General features: G+C 38.0%; 1 protein-coding gene across 5 annotated transcripts in view; it reads right to left on the reverse strand.

The window, feature by feature from the left end:
• Nucleotides 1–374: 374 nt before the first annotated feature.
• Slc16a7 (solute carrier family 16 member 7) overlaps nucleotides 375–21,537 on the reverse strand; it is a 153,733-nt gene continuing 132,570 nt past the window's right edge. For all 5 annotated transcript variants that reach the window (XM_032913358.1, XM_032913367.1, XM_032913342.1 and 2 more), the window contains 3 exons: nucleotides 7,005–7,148; nucleotides 3,609–4,421; nucleotides 375–1,278 (listed from right to left, as the gene is read on the reverse strand). In XM_032913358.1, the coding sequence (XP_032769249.1) occupies nucleotides 1,001–1,278; nucleotides 3,609–4,421; nucleotides 7,005–7,148 (1,235 nt within the window). In that variant the 3' untranslated portion in view covers nucleotides 375–1,000. The remainder of the gene's footprint in view (nucleotides 1,279–3,608; nucleotides 4,422–7,004; nucleotides 7,149–21,537) is intronic.

A 21,537-nucleotide genomic window follows, 5' to 3' on the forward strand; every position in this document is an offset into this window, starting at 1 on the left:
TTGGCTTGGATAGTTCAGCACACCATTAAATCTGCATTGAGCCCAGTTTTTAAAAAGTCATCAAAAGATATACATCATGACTTAAGATGCTTCTAAAGTCAATGGATTCAGCTGATTTTTCAGCGTCGCTACTTTTTTTAAGACAATTTATGTGTTAGGTATGAATTCCAGAAATTCATCAAGGGGTTCTACTGTCTGGCACCCAGCACTAATTGCAATCTCTCAAAGAAACAGTGCACACAGGTATGTGGATTAAATAGGCACAAATGTGGCAGATTGATGGTGAAAACTAGTTAGTTCTGTCTGGTTTTTAGCCAAACTTACCCATGTAGATAGTTTCCCCTTTAGCTTGTTTTGAGTTAATAACACTTGAATTTTCAACATAGACTGTTATTTTTAATCCACACTGCATGACTGCACACAAATATATTACATTCCCACTTTCCAGAGTTTTATTTCCTTTGACTTAAAAATGACTATGATAATAACTTTTTCAAATTCATTTATTTCTTTATGATATCCCATTACTCAGTGTTTGCGTGGCTACATGTGTAATTCTTTGTGTGTTGAATAGAAAGAATGATTGTCTTCAATTCACTTCATGACTTAGTATCCGATGAAAAATGAACCTTGAAGAGGGTAGTTATGTGGAATTAATGTTGAATTGTGCTTAGGTCAGCCGGGGTCTGGGATGCAGATCTCATTCTATAGCTAAAAGTAAAAGTTGGCAGAAGATTTAAAAAAAAATTCATTTTCATCACAGCTCTGGTGTGCAGATAAGCAGCTGTGTGGATTTTCTATGTGCACAATCTCAAAAGTTAACCATCTTTAACAAATATTAAAGCACTGATTTTTAGTTCGTCATTGAGGAAGATACCAGTTTCGTTACTGTTTGCGATCTTTTGTTGCAGCTAAAATCCTTTGCAGTTCGTTGAAAAAAAACAAAACACAAAGAAACTCATAATTGAATTTGTGAACACTGATTCGGAGATGAGACTTGTTAAATACTACTTTCTTTGTCCCTGTCTGAGGGGGGATTGTGTGTATGGGCAACTTTCACAGTAACATCGTCCTGTTTAGATCTGCTCAAAGCCTCCATTTCTTTGGATGCCTGCGAGGCTGATTTCTTCCTCCTTGCTTTCTCTCTCTTCCTTTCCTTCTCGAGAAGTCTATAGTTTATAGCATTGCAAATCAGTAGGTAAATGCCTGATGATAACACGACTATCCCACTGGCTATGTACAGGTATTTATATTGTCCAGTTATATCGAGCAATTTACCTACAAGACAAAGAAAATCCTTTAAGACGGCATGATAAGACTATAACATAACAAATGGAAAAAAATTCCTCAGACAAACTGTATTCCTCTTATTTAAATTAAGTATCAAATTACACTTTAATATAGAAAATATCCTACGTGACATTTCTGAATATATTTAGATATTTACAGGATGAACTTGTACCAGTATATCACACGTACTGAAAACTATTTCTGCCAATAAAATATAATCAAGGTATATATGATAACCAGGATATATTAGGCATACACGTGTTTGTATATTAGTACATAGGAATATAAATAAGGGTTTTTTAAATATATAGGAACATGGTTTCATAGGTATTTATTAATCTATATCAGACATTTGAGATTTATATCATTTTCCATGTTTGTGTGTTTATTATTTATTTTTTTGTATTGTTTTGTTTTAGTGAAAGGCAGGAAAAAGGCTTATTCAATGTGACCCCCTTAGGAAGAGGGACAAAGAATTCCACAAAGGCCTCTAATTCCATCTTTGGGTCCTGAGAAACAATCAGAGCTTACACAGAGTGGTAAGGCTGTGGACTTCTCATCCGACTCAGGTCAAGGCATGATCACCAACCACTGAACTTCACTATCTGTTTTATCCTTCAAGGGTTTCAGTTTTATCCTCTAAGGTAGTCACAACTGTGAGGAAGTTCCTTTCTGGATGGCTTCTTTACCTCCTCCCAGCATGACACTCCTGGGAAAGTTCCCATTTCTTTGGGGTACTATGTTTCAATCGACTGACAACTAGACCAAGATCTCAAAGCCTTCTAACTTAGAACATTTTATGGTTTTGCCAGACCAGATACAATGCTTCCTATGCATCCCAGAAATTAAAGCTGCATTTTGCTGAGCTTGCTGGACAACTTGCCGGTAGTTCTGAAGTCTTAAGTCCCCCGGCTTACTGCTTTCCCCTTCTCTTTCCATAACTTATGGTTTTGGTTTTTTTTTTGTTTTGTTTTGTTTTGTTGTTTTTGTAATTCATGCTACATCCCAGTTGCAGCCCCACTCTCTCCTCTCTTCCCAGTCTTGGCCTTACTTTGAAAAGGCCCATTAGGATTTCATATCGTCCTTTAATGGCTTCACTACTCTCATCCCGGGCTTATCTGTGCTATCTCTCTGATTGTGACTATGAAGTGATTAAGTAGCCAGTGCTCTGGGAACTATGGATTGCTTTGGTTTTTTAAATAAATTTTCATTGTTATAGTTACCAAAATAAGGCCTGGCTGCGTGTGTGTGTGTGTGTGTGTGTGTGTGTGTGTGTGTGTGTGTGTGTGTGTGTGTGTGTGTGTGTGTGTGTGTGTGTAAAATTTCTCTGGTTTAATTAGGAACACTTGTAATGCACCAGTCATGGTTCGGTGAGCTTGTTTGAGTAAGCGTCACCCATAAGTGGTGGAAAATTTACTTATCAGGGTTCTGAACAAGAGGGAACAGACGAAGAACCTAAATAAATGAGCTCAGTATTCATGATACACATACAGGAATTGCTAGAAATGATTCTACCACAATTAACCAGTAACACCACTACTATGGTCATCACCAAAAACATTTAAAATCTAACACTAAAGAAGGTTTTAACTTAAATCCAGCAGGGAAAACATTTTCTATTTACCTTTATATTGTAAACTTAATTAGTAGAACTGTCTACCATAGTTTCCTTCCAGGAATATTCTCAATATATTTCAAAGGGAAGCCACAAAATCCACAGGAAGGTCAACAAAACCCAGTGATTCTATAATGTCTATTTTAACCATTTGTTTTCTCCCACTGGTTTTTCTTCTCATCTTTTCATTTTGTCCTTGTCCCTCTAACCCCCTTGCATCTTTCCTTACCAAAAAAAAATTATTTAAAGAAATATCAGGCCATTTTCTTAACATTGTTTTAGTGGTTCCTACAGGTACTTTATTTCCTCCATAGGAAGTTTAGAGTAGATGCTTCCACAGGCATCTCTAAGATCATCGAAGGTCCTGAAACTCGGCATCTCAACTTTGCCATTTGTAAATATGGAGCGAAAATTACATACTCAAGAACATGAATTCTAATGTACTCTCCTTCGCCCCTGCATACCATATCAATGATAATAACTTAAGCCCATAACTTGGTAAGCCCAAGATCTTAAATTTTTGATTAAATCAACCTACTTTGAGACCTTTTTTTTCAGATGCATAACCTCTCTAGTCTTTTAGGCAACCATTGCTATTCACACGTTAATCATCTAATAAAGCACACTCATCACCACAGGTAAGGTACTTGTTCACAGACGTTTATGCTATGATTCTGCTGTCCTTGATAAGAAATATTCTTACCAGCCAGGGGAGGGCCGAAAAGAACTGGGCAACACTCCACGATAGTGACGAGCCCCACAGCACTGGAGAACCTGGAGGCTCCAACCTGGTCCATAAGACATTCAAAGAGGAGACTGCTAATACTTCCAAATCCTATTCCAAAAAATATAACGTAGACCACCAAAGCTGTGTAGGAATGGGCTAGGGGGCAGAGGAGATGGCATATGCCAGTGAACATGATTGCCACGCTGAACAAGTACTGGATTCGTGGACGGATTAAGCTAGTGTTGGCTATTAATCCTATCGAAGGCCGAGCAAACATATCGGTAAAAGCCATCACAGACAGCAAGAAAGCTGAATTATAGTCATCCACTCCTTTGTCCTTAGCATACGGAGCCAAGAATATAATAGGGGCAAACATCCCTAAAAACAACACAACATTTCCAGACAGGTAGATCAAAAATCCTCTATGTGTAAAAAGTCTGAAATCTAAAAACCGATTAATCTTTTCTGCTGTTGATACCTTACTGAGTCTCTTCGTACTTGAATCTTGTCTTGAGCCAACCTTACTTTTAGACTTCACAGCACGTGGACTTGGCCCGACAGGTCTCATGAGGCACCCGGCCACACAGGAGTGCAAAAATATGGCTCCCAAAATCAAAAAACTCCCCTTCCAGCCATAGCTGTTAAATAGGAACTGATTGAAGGGAGCCAGTGTGCTTAAGAAAACAGGGCTTCCAGCCATGGCAAAGCCATTTGCAAGGGGTCGCTTCCTATAGAAGTATTTTCCGATTATTGTTAAGGCTGGTTGCAGGTTGAATGCTAATCCTAAACCTAAAACACAAAAGGAAGAACAAGGCAAAGAGAGAAAGAAAACAATATAGCACATTATGTCACTCATCAGAGAAATTCCTCAAAATGTCCACTATAACTGTATATAAGACAATCAGAACATTTAGCAGGACATTGTGATCTTTGAGGTGTATATGTAGAAATGTAACTATACAAAGAAAACCCACCTAAATTGGTTTTCATAACTAATCATGGTAAGAATGTTTCAGAGTCCTTTGTTTTAAGGCACAGAAATAAGGTACTACTGGGGTATGAAAGAAACACCACAGAACAGGCTATAGTGAGGGATAAATTATGAATTCTTAATCAGAATTGTATAATCCCACAGATAGATTGATTCCTTCCTTTTCATATATATTTAAATGCAGATCAATGGACTAGATTTGTGAGATTTGAAAATGTGGGCGCTCTGCTATTTCAGTTAAATGAATTATTCACAGACTAAAAGAGTCACAATTTTGAATAATTCTACCTCCTCACAGATATCGTGTTCAATATCATGCAATAATAAAACAGAGAAATAAGTTTATGCCATTATTTCATTACACATCCACCACATTCTGAACTTGTTATCTAAAGAGCTAACCATGGGTTAACTAAAAATGACCTCCTTTTCTGAGTCTGGAGTGTATTTTATTTTAAGGAGCTTTAGATGACTCTTTGGGGCCAAGTTCCCACCCTGAGATCCTCGGCAGTGTGGGTTCTTGCAGGTCACACAGACGTGATCCTATTCATCAGTGTGGATGAATAGTCCTTTTAAAAGCATATGAACTGATTTGTGTAAACCATCTCTTCTGCCATATTACTAGTGATACTATTCTATTGCTAAAGGATGATTAAGGTGTGAATCCCTCAGCCCACTTCTTTGGGATATATAACAGTACATACAGGATAATCAAACCCTTGATGACATTTTCTAAAATAAAATTCTGTCTGAAAGCTATGAAAGGACCAAAACCACACTTTCAGGACAAAGGGGAAGACCGTCTCTAACGTTTCCTCAAGCGCACCACTGAGAGATGGAGAAGTGGTGTAGCTAAGCAGATCCTCGTAGGTTTCTTGTCAGCCAAGGAAGCTGAGTTAAGAACCCAGGGAGTAAATTTCATTTATCTTTATTTGTTTCCCTGCAGAAAGGACATTTTACCTCAAACACCTCACCCTGATTGATTCTAAAAGGATCACACAGTTGTTTGTTCTGGGAACACCACACTGTAGGAAAACCAAGGCCACCAAGATCCAAACACATGTAATTGCGTCTGAATGGCAATGATGTTAATGATGTTATGGGAACATCACAGCAGTGGTGTTTTTACCTCGCCTTCTTTGTCTTGTCTGTACACGGAGTATGGGCAGTTTTTCCACAACAGTCCATGGCTTTGATATGGAATACTTAGGTTTTGATAGTTAGAATATGAAAAAAGGTGTTTTGTCATATTAAAAGCCAGAGTCACACGGAGAGGTGACAACTGCCAAGACTGATGATCGTTACTGTTTTTGTACTTCTTTACTTTTGTTGCTCTTAGTATATAGTCCAGGTGGGTCTACAACTCACTGTGCAGTCCAAAATATCACTAGACTCAAAATTTCTTGCCTCAGTTTCCCCTATGCTGGTTTTGTAACATTATATATTACATAATACTATATATAATATATAATATTATAATGTAGTACAACAGACATGTATTGTAATGTCTGTTATTCATTAGCTTCTAAAGCCTATTTTTTTTTACTCAGAAAATGGCTTACAAGATTAAATCTAGACTAACCTCAATTCAAAACTAAAGGGAGGGGTTGGGGATTTAGTTCAGTGGTAGAGTGCTTGCCTAGCAAGCGCAAGGCCCTGGGTTCGGTCCTCAGCTCTGGAAAAAAAAAAATCAAAACTAAAGGGAAAATGTTAACTTAGCCTTTATTATCCAGGAGCCCATTTTCTCTTAAAATATAAAACGTAGATTTTTTTAAATAAAATTCATTGATAAGGAAAATAAAAATGGTGTCTTCAAACATACAGTTTAGGTCCTTTTCAGTTAAAGGGACTCTTTCATAAGGCACAATGATACCATTCCTAAGGTCTGTGTGAGCATTTGTAAGCATGTAATTTCAACAAGAGAAAGGTTAAATAGCTCTCTCTGTCACTCATTAAAGCATAGTTGACAGGAATTTTATTTTGGATGTTTAATGAGTGTTGTCCCAGCATATCTACTTGACACCACTTTTACCATTAGTGATAAGTCGGGAAGCCTAAATAGAAATAAAAACCTGTTTTATAAGGGAAGTTGTTGTACTAGAAAGTATTTACACTACTGCCTCATCTCACTCAAGAGGAAAACATGACCAAGCCAAAAACTAATCAGGACTGTTGCCATTTCCTACAGGATGACACGGGCATAACTGTATTGTAACTTTTGAAAATCATTTATCCCTACTCTGGGGAGAATTTAAATGTTTATCAGATAAAAATACCATAGAATAGACTTGCGTTTAAAACCAAACTCAGGACAAAACATTAAGAATCGTTTCTTGTTCAGGTTTTTCATATAGTTCAGATGAAGGCAGAACCTAGCTTACCTCCAATGAAGCCGACGGTGAGGTAAAGTTCTATCACACTGCTGCTGAAAGAAGCCAAGATCATTCCAGTACAGCACAGTAATCCTCCTACTATCACCACAGGCCTGCTGCCATAGTTATTCACCAACACACTACTGATGGGACCTGAGGTAGACAGATGATTAGGAAAATGTTAGTTGAAGGGGTCAAAGATTTATCTTTCAGACTTCTTTGTTCTGAGAGGTGAGACAGTGAAATTCAGTGATCAAAAGAGGTCAGTTCCCATGTAATACATGAACCTACATCACGTCGACTGGTTTGTTTTTACCTGTTGTTTGCATTGCTTTTCTGAGACAGGAAATGGGAGCCCAGGATCAGGGTGATCTTCTTGTCTTCAAAGGCCTGATTATATGGAACTAGAAAATAAGAATTGCCACCTCCAGCTGGGAAGTCATTTTAAGATTAATTTTAATTTGTGTGTGTGCGTATGTGTGTCTTTGTGTTGAGTGTGTACCTATATGTGAGTTTTTGTTTCTTTGTGTGTGTTTGTGTGTGTCTGCGTATATTGTACATCCATGTGTCTGTGTGGGTTTGCATGTGTGTATGTGTCTGTGTGCGTAGAATGTGTATGTGTATGTGGGTTTGCATAGGTTGTATGTCTGTATATGTCTGTGTGTGCAGTATGGCTATGTGTCAGTGTGTATATGTGTATTTTGTGTGTAGTGTGAGTGTATATGTGCTTGTAATGTATGAGTGTGTGTGTATTTGTGTGTTTGTGTGTGTGTGTGTGTGTGTGTGTGTTTGTGTGTGTAAACAAGAAGAGGCAATCAGATTCCCTATAGCTAGTGTTACAGCTGCCAAATGTGAGTTCTGGGAACTGAACTCAGGTCCTCTACAAGAGCAGCAAGTGAGTCTACTGCCCCTGTTCCTGTTGAAATTTTTTTCCCTTTCTCCATCTTTATTAAATTGGTTATTTCTTATTTACATTTCAATTGTTATTACCTTTCCCACTTTCCAAGCAAACATCCCCCTAACCCCGCCCCCTCCTCTTCTATATGGCTGTTCCCCTCCCCATCTTTCTCCCCTTACAGCCCTCCCTGCAACAATCCTATTCATTGGGGGTTCAGTCTTGGCAGGACCAAGGGCTTCCCCTTCCACTGGTGCCCTTACTAGGTTATTCATTGCTACCTATACAGTTGGAGCCCAGGGGAAAGGATTGAAAGAGCTTGAAGGGGCCTGAGACCCCATATGAACAACAATGCCAACCAACCAGAGCTTCCAGGACTAAGCCACTACCTTGTTGAACTTTTTAATCATATTAAAAGCACATGAAAATAAATGAGAAACATTTAACAAAGATAGTTTGTAAGACTAATACAATCAAATGTAATGCAAAAGTTTTCAATGGAACATAGTTAATAGGCCTCAAGCATCTTTAGAATGATAGTGAATTATGATATAAAAGATCCAGGAATTATACAAAACTTTAGTCTACATTTCTGAAATAATGTGTGTATAAGCACATAAGTTATTAACTGAAGCTTAAGTTGTTAGTTATACTCAGATATGACTGTTCTTTATTATATTTTACTGGTGCTTAGTTTTAAGTTTTTATTTTTAAAATTATGTGCAGTACATGTGTGTGTGCATGCTTATGTGTGTGCATGTTTTGCATGTGTCTATGCTCATGAATAAGTGTCTGTGAGTTTTATTTTTAAAATTGTGTGCAGTACGTGTTGTGTGCAGTATGTGTGTGTCTGTGTATACATGCACTTGTGTAGGTAAACACATGCATGGGTATATGCATGTTACTGATGAAAAGGGTATCAGGTTCCCTATGGCTAGAACTGCCTCTGAGCTATTTGTCAGGCCCACACTTCATTTAAAATGCTGATTGTTGCAGATGCCTCCAGTCATCAATGACCACCAGATAAGACACAAGGACCACCAACACAAGAGATGGAAGGGAGAATCTCAGGCATAGGATACATCATAGAAGAAGTTTATACATATGCCAAAGAAAATGCTAAAGCAAAAATTGGCTAACACAAAACCAAGAAAAGACCAAACCTAAGAATAAGAGGAAAAGAAGATTCCCTAGCTAAAAAGGGCAAGAAAATATCTTCACCAAGACTGAAGAAGAAAATTTCCCTAGCCTAAAAAAATACTAGATGCCTATAAATGTACCAGAAGCTTACAGAACACCACATGGAATGGGCCAGCAAAGAAAGGCCACAAGCCACATAATAATAAAACACTAAATGCACAGAACAAAGTAAGAACATTAAAAGCCATGAGGGATAAAGGCCAAATAACAAATAAAGGCAAGACCTATTAGAATCACACAAGATTTCTTAACAGAGACTTTAAAACCCAGAAGGCCCTAGAAAGATGTTTTACAGTCTCTAAGAGATCACATATGCAATCCCAGACATGTCACTAAAGAAACTAAAGAAAGTCACTGGGATACAAACTGGAAATAAAAAATAATCAAGGTATCACTATTTGCAGATGATATGATAGTATACATAAGTGACCCCAATATATATTAAGAGAATCTCCACAGCTGATGAACACCTTCAGCAAAGTTGCTGAATACAAAATTAACGCAAAGAAATTGATAGCCCACCTTTACACAAATGAAAAATGGCCTTAACAAGAAATCAGGGAGACAACCCCTTTCACAATAACCACAAATAATGTAAAATACCTTAGCGTAACTCTAACCAAGTATGTGAAAGACCTTTCTAACAAGAATTTCAAGTCCCCGAAGAAAGAAATTGAAAAATATCAGAAGATCGGAAGATCTCCCGTGCTTTTTGATTGGTAGGATTAAAACAATGAAAATGACCAGTTTACCTAAAGTATTTTAGGAATTCAATGCAATCTCCATCAAAATTCCAACAGAATTCTTTACAGACCTTAACCAAATAATTTTCAATTTCATATGGAAAAACAAAGCAATCCTGGCAATAAAAAATACTTTGGGAGGTATCACAATCCCTGACATCAAGCTATATTACAAAGCAATAGTAATAACAATTGCATGGTACTGGCATAGAAATAGACAGATTGATCAGTAGAATGAAATCAAAGACCCAGAAATAAACCCATATACCTATGGACACTTGATTTTGACAAAGAATCCCAAACCATACAATGGAAAAGGGAAATTATCTTCAATAAATGGGGCCTGTCTAACTGAATGTCTACCAACCAAAGAGTACACCTGGAGGGATCCATGGCTCCAGTTACATATGTAGCAGAAGATGGCCTTATCTGGCATCAATGGGAGTGGAGGTCCTTGGTCCTGTGGAAACTTGATGCCCCAGTGTAGGGGGATGCTAGAGGGGTGAGGTAGGGGTGAGTGAGTGGGTGGAGGAGCACCCTCATAGAGGCAAAGCGAAATGGGAATGGGATGGGGGCTTTGTGGAGAGGAAACCTGGAAGGGGGATAGCATTTGAAATATAAACATAAAATGATTTTTAAAAGAATGCAAATAGATTCATATTTATCACTTTGCACAAAATTGAAATCTAAGTAGAACAAAGACCTTAATGTAAAACCAGATACACTAAATGGAAATAAGAAATTAAGGAATAGCCTAGAATTCATTGGTACAGGAGACAACCTCCTGAACAGAACACCAACATCTTAGGAACTAAGATCAATAATTGATAAATGGAACCTGGTTGTTGTAAAATTATAAAAAATAAAAGTCTTTTATTCCCCACTAGGTCCATCACCCCAGTGCCCCAAGATACCTGCTAGATATCTTGCCAGAAACACATATCCCAATTCCAAGGTGGCCCAGTGTCTTTAGCCACCACACATTCTCTTAAACTTAAATCACTACACAAAGGATCACATAACATAATAACCTTTGATCCAATTGATAAGATATAATTGCCAACCTAAACATACAAAGCCCTGTACACATTCATCCCTTAAGAACATTTATAACAACCTATAAAGGTACAGCATTGAATCTTAACATCAGCTTCCATGTTGTCTCTGCTGAGGCTTCTCTCTCTCTGTCCCTCCTCTCTCTTCTTCCTCACTGTTCCCCTCTCCTCCTCTTCCTTCAACCTTTTTGCCCACCCAACCGTCCTTCTCATTCAATGACAGGCCTCTTTCTAAACTGTACCTGATCTCACCTGTGTTTTACAAATTAAATGGGGAGAAGGTTCTGGTGAAGTCACCTGAGTCCTGAGTACATGACTAGGCTGCCATCCTTGGGGCAGTGGAATTAGCATCAAAATACAGATAACTCCAGGGCAAACCACAACAGACCCTCATAAAACTGTAAAACTTCTGTGAGGCAATGGATTCTGTCAACTGACCAAAACAGCAGCCAGCAAATTGGGAAAAGATCTTCATGAACCCTACATCTGACAGAGGAATAATATTCAAAATATATAAAGAACTCAAGAATTTAGTTACCAATTACCCAAATCACCCAATAAAAATAGAATATATAGCTAAATAGAGAATTCTTAAATAGAAGAATCTCAAATGGCTGAGAAACACTTGAAGAATGTTCAACATCCATCATCAGGGAAATGCAAATCAAAATGGCTCTGAGTTCCATCTTACAATCATCAGAATGGCTAAAACCAAAACTCAAGCAACAGCAGATGCTGGCAAGGATGTGGAGAAAGAGGAACACTGGTGGGAGTGCAAACCTGTAACAACCACTCTAGTAATCAATTTGGAAGTTTCTCAGAGAACTAGGAATATAGTTCTACCTCAAGTTTCAGCTATCCCACTTCTGAGCATATACCCAAAAAATACTCCACAATTCACACAAGTACATTTGCTCAACTGTACTCATAGCAGCTTTATTCATGATAGCCAGAAACTTGAAACAACCTAGATGTTTCTCAAGTGAAGAATGGATACAGAAAATGTGGCGTATATGTACAATGGAATACTACTCAGCCATTAAAAACAAGGACATTATGAGTATCCCAGGCAAATAGATAGAACTGAAAAATATCCTGAATGGAGTAAACTAGAAACAAGAGAAAATATTTGGTATGTACTCATGTATTGGTGGATATTATCCAAAAAGGACAGGATAACTATGCTACAATCCACAGACCCAAAGAAACAAAATAACAAGGAGTACCCTAGGGAAGATGCTTGAAAATTTCTCAGAAGGGAAAATGAAAAAGATTTAGGAAGTGGTTGGATGAAGGGAACTGGGTAGGAGAGAGAATCAGAAGAGCAACATGGTGAGAGGATGAGAAGTAGGAAGAGCAGTTGAGAGAGAACAGAAATTAATGGTGAGAGAGGGAAAGGGGACTCTCTAGGACATGCCAGAGACCTGGGCTGGGGAGGGGCAGCTAAGGAGTCTATGGGGGTGACCCTAGTTGATACTTTGAACAGTTGGGGATATGGAGCCCATAGTGGCCACCTCCTGTAGCCAGGCAGGATTCCCAGTAGAGGGAAAAGGATGGAAAAACATCCACAAAATCCTTGTCTCAAAATGTATTCTACCTATAAGATGCAGGGACAAAGATGCAACAAAGAATGAATGTCTAACCAATGACTGGCCCAAATTGAGACTCATCCCACAGGCAAGAACTAATCCCTGACACTACTAATGATTCTCTGTTATGCTTGCAGACAGGAGCCTAACATCACTGTCCTCTAAGGATCTCCACCCACCAGCTACTAAAGCAGATTCAGAGACCCACAGCTAAACTTTAGACAGAACTTGAGTCTTGTGGAAGAGTCGTGGGAAGATTGGGGGCTCTGAAGGACATAGGAACTTCATAGGAAGACCAACAGTGTCAACTAACCTGGACCCTTGGGGGTTTCCAGAGAGTGAACTACCAACCAAAGACCAAGTATGGGCTTGACCTAACCTCTCACACGTGTAACAGATGTGCAGTATGGTCTTCATATGGAGCTACCAACAGCTGGAACAGGGGCTGTCTATGAATCTGTTGCCCATCTGTGGATTCAGTTTGTTCGCCTACTGGGTTGCCTTGTCTGGCCTCAGTGGGAGAGGATGTGCCTAACACTGCTGAGACTCGACATGCCATGATGGGGTGATTTCCCCTCAGGGAAGGGGAAATAGGGGAAGACGCTGTGAGAGTCAGGGACTACGAGGAGAAGAGGCCAGATATTTGCATGAATCCATGGGGAAAAATGCTGATTTTTGTGAGTCACATGGCAACAGTGACATTAACAGGACAGCTATCATGCTTTAAGGATTTGGATTCTGTATGGCATTCCATGGTTTGCATTAATAATCAATCGTTCACATTTTGAAGAATATGAAAATGAATCCTGACTTCACCCAAAGGTTCTTTGTGTGACCAGTTCTCATAGTGCCTTGAAATCAGCAGCAGCAGAAAAGCTTACAGAATGAGGGTACCTGCTTGGATAAAGGTGTCAGTGGTATGAGGCCGTCTTACCTCCCTGGCAATGAGGACATTGAGGCCTTGGTGTGGAGACTCAGAGAGAAGAAGCTTCAGGAATAACTTACATAATCTGTTTAACATATATTTTCCAATGCATTTGTGTGAATATATGTGAAAGTATAAAATAGCCAAACACAATGAAGACCATCAAAATAATGCATATTTAATGAAGTGCAGAGAAACTGTCTTAGGTGTTATAAAATGTAATTTCTAAACATCAGAGCATTGTGTTTTAATTTAATTTAATTTAGTGAACCGTATTTTCTGTTGTACAAAATGCTAATGCCACCTAAATGGGCTCAGGTTTGCTGTCAGTCTATGCTACAGTCTGCCAACGTAGAGATGATTTCCTTTGACATCTCTTCTGCAATTTAAAAGTTACATTTTACCTGAAATAAGGGGTATCTCTTTAAGGGAAGTGAGTGCCACATGGTCTAGAAAAGTAAGTTTTTAACCTATACTACAATTTCGAAATTTGCTGCATCTGATCATGCTGCATTTCAGAGTATTTATGTGGATGAAGTTAAAATATCTATAAATTCAGTTACCATTATACTTACATTCTTTCCTGCAAATATAAGTAGTTAAAATGTAAAGTTCAAACAACTCAAAAACAATATAAAACTTTGTACATAAGGCTGCAGAAAAGGTAACAAGACAATATCGTACAGATATTCCAAAACTGTAGGGCTGGGAAATGAGAATAAAGGAAAAATGACCAAGAGGGGTGCAAAGAACAGAATTGTGTTCTTAGTGTGCTAACAGTCCCTCCAAGATGCGATAAGAACAACAATGAAAAATATCACACATTGTATGATACTTCAACTGACTATTATCTAGGAAATGAGCACTCTCTTTGGAAGACATATAGCTAAATTACAATAGTTTTCAGTGAAAAAGAAACAGACAAACAGAATAAGTTGGCCATCGTTAATTACTGGCTCAGATGTTGATGATTTATAGGTTTCTTTCCTTGTTTCTTTTCTCAAAATTAGTTAAATGACCCTGTTTAATTCAGCTTAAACAAATTTAGTTGACCACATCATTGGCTTAACTCTCGGGGTAAAGCCAGCTGACTTACATGAAGAAAAGAATAATAAGCACGCTGTGATCCTCAGTGCACTCTAGTCTACAGGAGGAAATAGTGAAGGCCGTTTTATGAATGATGATAGATGCTACGGTAAATGGTAAACCTAGAAAATCCAAAGTGCTCATCAATAACCAGGACTAACCAATCAATACATTCCCAGCTCTTAGATTTCGAATTCCATTTTCCAGGTGGTGACTGAATGTCTCATAGACAAAAGGCATAATTCGCTACTATATTCATAAGTACCTTTGCCTAGGATGAATGAATACACACTTGGATTTAAGCCAGACATCACAATTTGTTTTTTGATGTGTGGCAAACAGTTAGACATTTATATCCACAGATATGCACGGGTGGAGCTGATCTCACACAACGCTTCCTGCCTCATTGCTGCTATTAATTAAGGGCGCCCATAAGCCCAGACGCTTAGTGCTGCTGCTGCTCCTTTGAGGTGAGGAGACTTCTGTCATTTCTACAAAGATTGCAGTCAAGGTAAAGTGAAAATCATAATCTTAATGAGCTAATCTTATTTTAAACCTTGTACCTTACTGAAACGATATTCTGTGTGGGTATAGTTATATCATCTGTAATCGTTTTCTAGCACAGTGAGATTTACTTTATTTTTTATCTTTTTTTTTAAAGAAATAGTTCAAACTCTTTACCTCTTAACATTAACAGATAGGGATTTCCTAAAGTATTTCTGATCTGTGAATAGAACTTAAGGGTATGTTGCAATTTGTGACATTTTTTTGGAAAGAATCCTGAGATATTTAATATTAACTTGAGGAGACACCTAACATTGAAAGAAATCCCACCCACAAGGGGCCTGAGTGTTTGACATATCAACAAGGTGTCTTGTTCTAAGAACAAGAAAGAGAACGAAGAAAGAAAAGCATACATTCTCCAAAATACATGCCTTTTCTTAACCACGAATTGTTTCACAAACAAAAATGTCCTTTTTGGACAGCCTTAGGAATGATTACATTCTAAGCATGCTTATTTATTTTTGTCGATAAATCTGAATGTTTAAAATCAATGTATTCTTCATGCAATCACAATGTTTAATATGTATATTGAACATCATATATTTAATGATTATAAGTAAGGATTATTACATAATAAACGTATATCTATATATAAACACACAATTTTTAGATCTATCAATAAACATTCTTATGTGCAACACTCATCAAAATGATTCTGCTTGATAGCGACACAGACCCATAAACATTCACAAGAAGATTAGAAATATACATATACAACTGGTCTAGCCACTAATATTTATGATACACATTTCTTTTTTTAATTTAGTTTTATTTCTTTACTTATTCACTTTACATATGGCTCACTGCCCCACTCCTGGAAGGACCTCCCACAGTCCTTCCTGCATCTCCTCCAACTCTTCTTCTCTGAGTGCTCCCACCCCCATCCTGGCACTTCAAGTCTCTACAGGGCTAGGTGCATTCTCTCCCACTGAGTCCAGACAAGGCAGCCCAGCTAGAAGAGCATATCCCAAGTACAGGCAATAGCTTTAGGGACAGGCCCTGTTCTAGTTGTTCGGGAACCACATGAAGACCAAGCTGCACATTTGACACATATGTGCAGGGAGGTCTAGGTCCAGCCAGTGTATATCCTTTGGTTGGTGGTTCAGTCTCTTGAGAGTCCCCAAGAGTCCAGGTTAGTTGAAGTTGACTCTGTCGGTCTTCCTGTGGAATTCCTATCCCTTTTGGAGCCTGCAAACTCATTTCTTTTTTCTTTTCTTTTTTTTATTGGATATTTTTTATCTACATTTCAAATGTCATTCCCCTTCCCAGTCTTGCTTGTGGAAACAAGCTCCTTAACCCATCCACATCCACATCCCCCATAAGGATATTCCCCTTCTATCCCCCACTCCCACCACTACCCCCAAGCTTACATTCTCCTACATTGGGGCTTCAACCTCAACAGGACTAAGGGCCTCTCTTTCCATTGGTGCCCAACAAGGTCATCCTCTGCTACATATGCAGCTGGAGTCATGGATCCATCCATGTATAGCCTTTGGGTAGTGGTCCAGTCCCTAGGAGTTCTGGTTAGTTGGCATGGTTGTTCTTATGGGGTGGCAAGTCCCTACAGCTCCTTCAATCCTCCCTCCAATTCTTCCAACAGGGGTCCCATTCTCAATTCAGTGGTTTGCTGCCAGCATTCGCCTCTGTATTTGACGTACTCTGGCTGTGTCTCTCAGGAGAGATCTATATCCGCTTCCTGTTAGCATGCACTTCTTAGCTTCACCAATCTTATCCAGTCTTGGTGGCTGTATATATGTGGGCCACATGTAGGGTAGGCTCTGAATGGCCATTCTTTCAGTCTCTACTCCAAACTTTGCCTCCATATCCCCTCCTATGAACATTTTTCTTTCCCCTTTTAAGAAGGAGTGAAACATCCACATTTTGGTCATCCTTCCTCTTGAGCTTCATGTGGTCTGTGAATCATATCTTGGGTAATTTGAACTTTTGGGCTAAGATCCACTTATGAGTGAGTGTATACCATGTGTGTTTTTCTGTAGTTGGGTTACCTCACTCAGGATATTTTCTAGTTCAATCCATTTGCCTATGAATTTCATGAAGTTATTGTTTTTGATAGCTGAATAATACTCCATTGTGTAGATGTGCCACATTTTCTGTATCCATTCCTATGTTGAAGGTCATCTGGGGTCTTTCCAGCTTCTGGCTATTATAAATAAGGTTGCTATGAACATAGTGGAGCATGTGTCTTTGTTGTATGTTGCAGCATCTTTTGGGTATATACTCAGAAGTAGTATAGCTGGGTCCTCAGGTAGTGCAATGTCCAATTTTCTGAGGAACCTCCAGACTGAACTTCCAAAGTGGTTGTACCAGTTTGCAATCCCATCAACAATGGAGGAATGTTCCACTTTTACCAGCATCTGTTGTCACCTGAGTTTTTATCTTAGTCATTCTCACTGCTGTGAGGTGGAATATTAGGGTTGCTTTGATTTGCACTTCCCTGATGACTAAGGATGTTGAGCATTTCTTTAGGTACTTCTCAGCCATTCAATATTCCTCAGCTGAAAATTCTTAGTTTAGTTCTGCACCCCATTTTTAATAGGGTTATTTGGCTCTCTGGAGTCTAACCTCTTCAGTTCTTTATATATTTTGCATATTAGCCCTCTATCAGATGTAGGATTGGTAAAGATCTTTTCCCAATCTGTTGGTTGCCGTTTTGTCCTAACAACAGTGTCCATTGCCTTACAGAAGCTTTGCAGTTTTATGAGATCCCATTTGTTGATTCTTGATCTTAGAGCATAAGCCATTGGTGTTTTGTTCAGGAAATTTTCCCCAGTGCATATGTGGTTGAGACTCTTCTCCACTTATTTCTATTAGTTTGAGTGTATCTGGTTTGATATGGAGATCTTTTATCCACTTGGGCTTAAGCTTTGTACAAGGTGAGAAGAATGGATTGATATGCATTCTTCTACATGCTGACCTCCAGTTGAACCAGCATCATTTGTTGAAAATGCTATCTTTTATCCATTGGATGGTTTTAGTTCCTTTGTCAAGGATCAAGTGACCATAGGTATGTGGGTTCATTTCTGGGTCTTCAATTCTGTTCCACTGATCTACTGGTCTGTCTATGTACCAATACCATACAATTTTTATCATTATTGCTCTTTTTATCAATATTGCTTGAGGTCAGGAATGGTGATTCTCCAGAAGTTCATTTATTATTGAGGATAGTTTTTACTATCCTGGGTTTTTTGCTATTCCAAATGAACTTGCAAATTGTTCTTTCTAACTCTATGAAGAATTGAGTTGGAATTTTGATGAGGATTGCATTGAAATCTGTAGATTGCTTTTGGCCAAATGGCCATTTTTACAATTTTAGTCCTGCCAATCCATGAGAGGTCTTTCCATTTTCTGAGATCTTCACTTTCATTCTTCAGAGACTTGAATTTCTTGTCACAAAGATCTTTCACTTGCTTGGTTAGAGTCACAACAAGGTATTTTATGTTATTTGGGATTATTGTGAAGGGTGTCATTTCCCTAATTTCTTTCTCAGCCTGTCTATCCTTTGAGTAGAGGAAAGCTACTCGTTTGTTTGTGTTAATTTTATACCCAGCCACTTTGCGAAAGTTGTTTATCAGGCTTGGTATTTCTCTGGTGGAACTTTTGGGGTCACTTAAACACACTATCATATCTATCTGCAAATAGTGATAGTTTGAATTCTTCCTTTCCAATTTGTATCCCTTTGACCTCCTTTCATTGTCTGATTGCTCTGGCTAGGACTTTAGTACTATCTTGAATAAGTAGGGAGAGAGTAGACAGCCTTGTCTAGTCCCTGATTTTAGTGGGATTGCTTCAAGTTTCTCTCCATTTAGTTTGATGTTGGCTACTGGTTTGCTGTATATTGCTTTTACTGTGTTTAGGTATGGACCTTGAATTCCTGATCTTTCCAGGACTTTTATCATGAAGGGGTGCTGAATTTTGTCAAATCCTTTCTCAGCATCTAATGAGATGATCATGTTTTTCTTTTCTTTGAGTTTGTTTATATAGTAGATTATGTTGATGGATATCTGTATATTGAACCATCCCTGCATCCCTAGGATGAAGCCTACTTTGATCATGATGGATGATTGTTTTGCTGTGTTCTTAGATTCAGTTTGTGAAGATTTTATTGAGTATTTTTGCATCAATATACATAAGGGAAATTGAGCTGAATTTGTCTTTCTTTGTTGGGTTGTGTGCTTTAGGTATAAGCGTAATTGTTGCTTCATAGAAGGAATTCGGTAGTGTTCCATTTGTTTATATTTTGTGGAATAGTTTGACAGTATTGGTATGAACTACATCCCAGACAAAGCAAAAAAGTAATCTCCTTGCAAAGAAACCAAAAGAAGAGAGATACAAAAACATGATTCCACCTGTAACAATGAAAATAACAGGAAGCAACAATCACTATTCCTTAATATCTCTCAACATCAGTGGACTCAATTCACCAATAAGATATAGACTATCAGACTGGATATGTAAAGAGGATCCAACATTTTGTTGCATACAGGAAACACACCTCAGAGACAAAGACAGACAGTACCTCAGAGTAAAAAGTTAGAAAACAACTTTCCAAGCAAATGGTCTGAAGAAATAAGATGAAGTAGTCATTCTAATATTGAATAAAATCGGTTTTCAAACAAAAGTCATGAAAAAGATAAGGAAGGGCACTTCATATTCATCAAAGAAAAAATCCACCACGATGAACTCTCAATCCTAAATATCCTCCAAATGTAAGGGCACCTACTTTCATAAAAGAAACCTACTAAAGCTCCAATCACATGTTGTACCTCACACAATAATAGTAGGAGATGTCAACACTCCACTCTTATCAATGGACAGATCATGGAAACAGAAATTAAACAGAGACATAAAGAAACTAACAGAAGTTATGAACCAAATGGACTTCACAGATATGTATAGAACATTCCATCCTAAGTCAAAAGGATATACCTTTTTCTCAGCACTTCATGGCACCTTCTCCAAAATTGACCATATAAGAAAACAGGCCTCAACAGATACAGGAAGATAGACATAATCCCATGTATCTTATCAGATCACCATGCACTAAGACTGGTCTTCAATAACAACAATAAGGACAGAAAGCCCACATATACATGGAAGTTGAACAACGTTCTACTCAATGATACTTGGTCAAGGAAGAAATAAAGAAAGAAATTAAAGACTCTTTAGAATTTAATGAAAATGAAGGCACAACATACCCAAACTTATGAGACACAATGAAAGCTGTGCTAAGAGGATAACTCATAGCTCTGAGCCTGCAAAAAGAAACAGGAGAGAGCATACATCAGCAGCTTGACAGCACACCTAAAAGCTCTAGAACAAAAACAAGCGAATATACCAAGAGGAGTAGAAGGCAGGAAAAAAAATCAAACTCAGGGCTGAAATCAACCAAGTAGAAACAAAAAGGACTATACAAAGAATCAACAAAACTAGGAGCTGGTTCTTTGAGAAAATCAACAAAATAGATAAACCCTTAGCCAGACTAACCAGAGGACACAGAGTGTATCCAAATTAATAAAATCAGAAATGAAAAGGGAGACATAACAACAGAATCTGAGGAAATTCAAAAAAATCATCAGATAATACTACAAAAGCCTATGTTTAACAAAACTGGAAAATCTGGAGGAAACTGACAATTTTCTAGACAAATACCAGGTACCAAAGTTAAATCAGGAACAGATAAGCCATCTAAACAACCTCATAACTCCTAAAGAAATAAAAGCAGTTATTAAAAGTCTCTCAACCAAAGAGAGCCCAGGACCAGATGGGTTTAGTACAGAATTCTAACAAACTCATTTCTAAGCAACCTCAAAATTAAAGAATCAAGAGGAATGCTCACTTTCATAAAATTGTAATAGTCTGCTTCGAGAGAGCGTGTTATGGGAATGACAATATCTCTACCCATTCTCAAAGATCCTATTGCACTGACAGATGTTAACACACAGCAAGCAGTTGTTTTCTTCTCAGTTCATGTGTCTTGCTCATGCATTTTATGATAAACTCTTCATAGGTAGCTTCCTTATGCTATTATTAGTTATCAGCAATTATTATTACTCTTTCCAGATAGTGAGCCAAGGTTTGTAGATATACTAATTCACAGGCCTGTCATGGTTATTCTGTGATTGAAATGCTTAATTGAATGTAATGGTCAATGAAATTCCAGTGTAAAGAATTTAATTTATTTAGGGGTCTATCAATATTAAGTAGTAAATGTAGATTGAGTCAGGGTAATTTGATTACAAAACTTCTTTTAACAAATGCACAGAGGATATTCAGCATTTAGTACTGAAAGGCTAAGACAACTAGAATTTTTTTCCCACTTTGGATCTTCTCTGGCATGGGGAGTATAGAGGACCATTCCCAAATTGTTAATGAGATAAGAAAATCACAGGAGTCTGTGCAAACAATTTGTTCATGTCACACTGACTGCCTTTGACAATTATGATGCTTACCTTTCTTTTAGGGTA

The sequence above is a fragment of the Rattus rattus genome, chromosome 1 (genome assembly GCF_011064425.1).
Source record: "Rattus rattus isolate New Zealand chromosome 1, Rrattus_CSIRO_v1, whole genome shotgun sequence".
Taxonomy (NCBI): Eukaryota; Metazoa; Chordata; class Mammalia; order Rodentia; family Muridae; genus Rattus; species Rattus rattus.